Source organism: Octopus bimaculoides, chromosome 7 (assembly GCF_001194135.2).
Source record: "Octopus bimaculoides isolate UCB-OBI-ISO-001 chromosome 7, ASM119413v2, whole genome shotgun sequence".
NCBI lineage: Eukaryota > Metazoa > Mollusca > Cephalopoda > Octopoda > Octopodidae > Octopus > Octopus bimaculoides.
This window is the reverse complement of record NC_068987.1, coordinates 14,171,661-14,175,119: the sequence shown is the minus strand read 5'-3', so window position 1 is coordinate 14,175,119 and position 3,459 is coordinate 14,171,661. Positions and strand designations below refer to the sequence as shown.

General features: G+C 33.6%; 1 protein-coding gene across 1 annotated transcript in view; it reads left to right on the top strand.

Annotated features, from left to right (window-relative positions):
- The window catches only part of LOC106871124 (uncharacterized), a 31,359-nt gene that overhangs the window by 16,058 nt on the left and 11,842 nt on the right, over positions 1 to 3,459 (top strand). The window contains exon 2 of the mRNA XM_014917435.2: positions 3,245 to 3,338. Within this exon, the coding sequence (XP_014772921.1) occupies positions 3,245 to 3,338 (94 nt within the window). The remainder of the gene's footprint in view (positions 1 to 3,244; positions 3,339 to 3,459) is intronic.

The following is a 3,459-nucleotide window of genomic DNA, read 5'->3' as shown; positions in this document are numbered from 1 at the left end:
TTTTTTTTTTTTTTTTTTTTTTTTTTCTATTTCTGGAAATGTTGTTTAGCTCCAGAATGGGATTTAAGGAAGATTTAACTGCTTTTTCTCTCACAGTATGTGACACATAGAAGCTCTCTCATTAGGAAATGTTGATGCACCTGGTGTCTCACTGCACACTAATGATACTGATGCAATAGAGTTTTATGATGTAGATCCAAATGGAAGTTTTGGATATATTTTTCTACTAGATGTTATGGAGCACATTGGTAGATACTGAAAAAAAAAAAAAAACCAAACCACGGTTACTAAAAAGAAATTATTGAATGCAATGTTCAGGAAACAACTGAAGTTAAAATATGTTATTGTCAATAATAAACAAAAAATTATAGAATTCACTTTCATAGTGTTGAGTTTGAAAAAAATGTACAGATTTATAATTTTGTATTGCTTCAGATATTGAGTTTTGTAATTTTTTAAATTGTTCAATAAGTTTAGGGTTACAGTAACAATTAAAATCTGATGACTGCCATCAACTGTGGTTGATTAATTTGTACGTTCCATGAGTAAAAAGGAGATTAATGCAGCTGAAGACCAGTTTCTTTATTAACACAACATTGCTGTAGTTCATGAAAGTAATGTTTTTAACTTACAGCACTGACTTCAATTTTTCTCAAAGGTATAAATTGAGAAACGAACATATGTTAGACAGACTACATGATAGAGAAGTTATCAGTTGCTCTTTTATAAACATTTGAGAGCTATGGAACTTGTTACTTATAAAAATCTGAAACTATACTTGTTAGAATATAAAATATAATCCTAACCCACCTGTCTAAATAAACTGAAATCTCACCTGATTATTATGGAAAAACAACTGTCTGGCTTCTTTATCCACTGAAATGAATGAATAATTCAGATGGTATGTATGTAGAATTTCAGTCTATTGATGGTTTTTGTTGGTTGGTTGGTGAATGACAGAATATACTCATTTATTTTAGTTTTATTAACATGTCAGCTGTAATTTCTTTTAATGTTTTTCTTCCATGAAATGGTATAAAAAATTACATAATCTAAAACCAATTGTTCTGTCACACACACTGTCAGAATTATATTTGTTTTACAAAATTCTACCTTAGATAAATGACACCCAAATTGAGTCTGTTTTGAGATTTTCAAATGTGACAAATATGAAACTGTTTCATCATCCTCTTGTATTGTCACTTATTCTTAATATGGCTGAAACAAGTAAAAGTAATGTATGTCTGATGATGTAGCTTTTCCTTGCAAGAAAGTTAGTTCCTGAAACTTATTTAACATATTGTTATAGAAACACAAGCAAAGAAGAGTGAAATCTTACAGAATTGAATAGTGATATAAATCTAGTCAGATTTTGAACTTTAATCATGAAATGCTTCTATACTTGTTGAGAGATTTTTCATTACTTTTGCATAAACCTTTCACTTCCCATGGAGCATAGGTCATCAATGTCTTTACTTCACTGTTCTCAACTCTCAGCTTTCTTTTCTACTTCTCTTCACTTTGATCCCTGCTTTTTCAGCTCTGCCTCAATATCCTGCTTGTAGCTATTTTTCCATTTGCATTTTGCTACACCACATCATATATTTGCTTGGGGGAAGGCTATTTTCTCTAAGGTCTCTTCTCTAGGTATGAGTGTTGGCCCTAAACAAACCCGTTTTTACTTTGGGAAGAGGTGGTCTGTATTAGTCTGGCTTTTATCCTTTGACCTGTCCAGCATGGGAGGCTGTGCTGAAGAGATTTTAGCTTAGTATTTATTACAAAATAGATACTTGTATATCATAGTGTCCCTATGTCGCTGCTATTGTAACTTGTCCAAAAATAGTTGTTATGCTGTCCAAACAGACGACTTGTCCAGTCAAATTCGCTGAAATCACATCCTGCCATTTTATGGAAGAAAACAAAGGACACAATTTATCATTTTGATGTCTACTTTTCCATGCTTGCCTTGGTCAGATGGAATTTGTTGAGATGAATTTTCCTATGGCTGGTTCCCTTTGATTTCATGACCTAACAGTTGTGTGCCCAATACTCTAATCACTTCACCACATACTCTCAGCAGCAACCTATAGATTCGATCAACTGTGACTTGCAAAATTACATCCCACATTTTTGGATAGCATAAAAATTTGCCCCCACTATCACTAATTTCAGAAGTGCATATTCAGGAAATAATGTTCTTAGTGCATTAAAGCTATAGGAGGCCCAAATTTGTGTATAGGACCTGGGATGATATTTTTGGGACTTTTTTTGGGGAAAAAAAGAGTATATCACATATGCCATCAAATAAAGTAGTTTAACATTTTGACAAATAAGTATTTTCACCACTGTGCTGCATAAACGCACCCGTGCCGGTGAAACTTAAAAGGCACCCAGCACACTCTGTTAAGTAGTTGGTGTTAGGAAGGGCATCTAGCCATAGAAACTATGCCACAAAGGACAATTGGAGTCTGGACAGCTCCCAGCTGGCCAGCTCTATGTCAAACTGTCCAACCCAGGCCAGCATGGAAAGTGAATGCTAAATGATAATGATGACACTTAACCCTCTAGCAATTAAATTAACAATATCTGACCCAAATATCTACGTATTTTGTATTCAAACTAGTCAGATCAGCCTCTCATACCTACCCTAAAATGTCATTCTAGAAATAAACAACCACACCATCAAAATCTCGAAGCTATGAGATAATGCTCGATTAATTCAAAACAACTTGAATAAAAAAGCATTTGACAGAGTGACCTGAATGCTAAAGGGTTAAGTTGCTTTGGTATTTTGCATATTTTCTTGCATCTGCACACACACACGCACGCACGCACGCACACGCGCACACACACACACACACACACACACACACAGAGTTTAGCTTTCCTTCTCTGTCTCTCTAAGTTACCAAGTGCATAGAAGTTTAATAAGGCACTGACTGAAATGGCTGGGTGAATGACTCCAATAAGACTTAACATTTCCAGGTCCTGATGTTGATTCAACAAGGTAAATAAATAAAAAAAGACCCTGAATAAACAATAGGTTCCACCAGGTTATAAAAATACACTAGATACATGTTTTACCAGCATTAAATTCCCCCTCTCCCCCAGTTATTTAAAAGGTAACAAAATGTACATAAAAATACCATCACCTAAAGCAATTTAGTTGGTTATTTGTCTTGCTACCGGTGTCATTTAAACAATTAACTAATTAAATTCTTTATACAATGTGTTCTTTCCACAGGAATCACCAGAAGCAGTTGACACAAGATCAAATACAAATAGTGAAACAAACATCCAAGGAACCAACGCCAGTAAAAAGGCAGATGTAGAAAATGGTAGGTTTTTTATATTTAAAAATTTCTAATTAATTTCAAACTAATTTTACATCTCATATTTTGCATATGTATACATTCACATGCATATATATATATATATATATATATATATATATATATA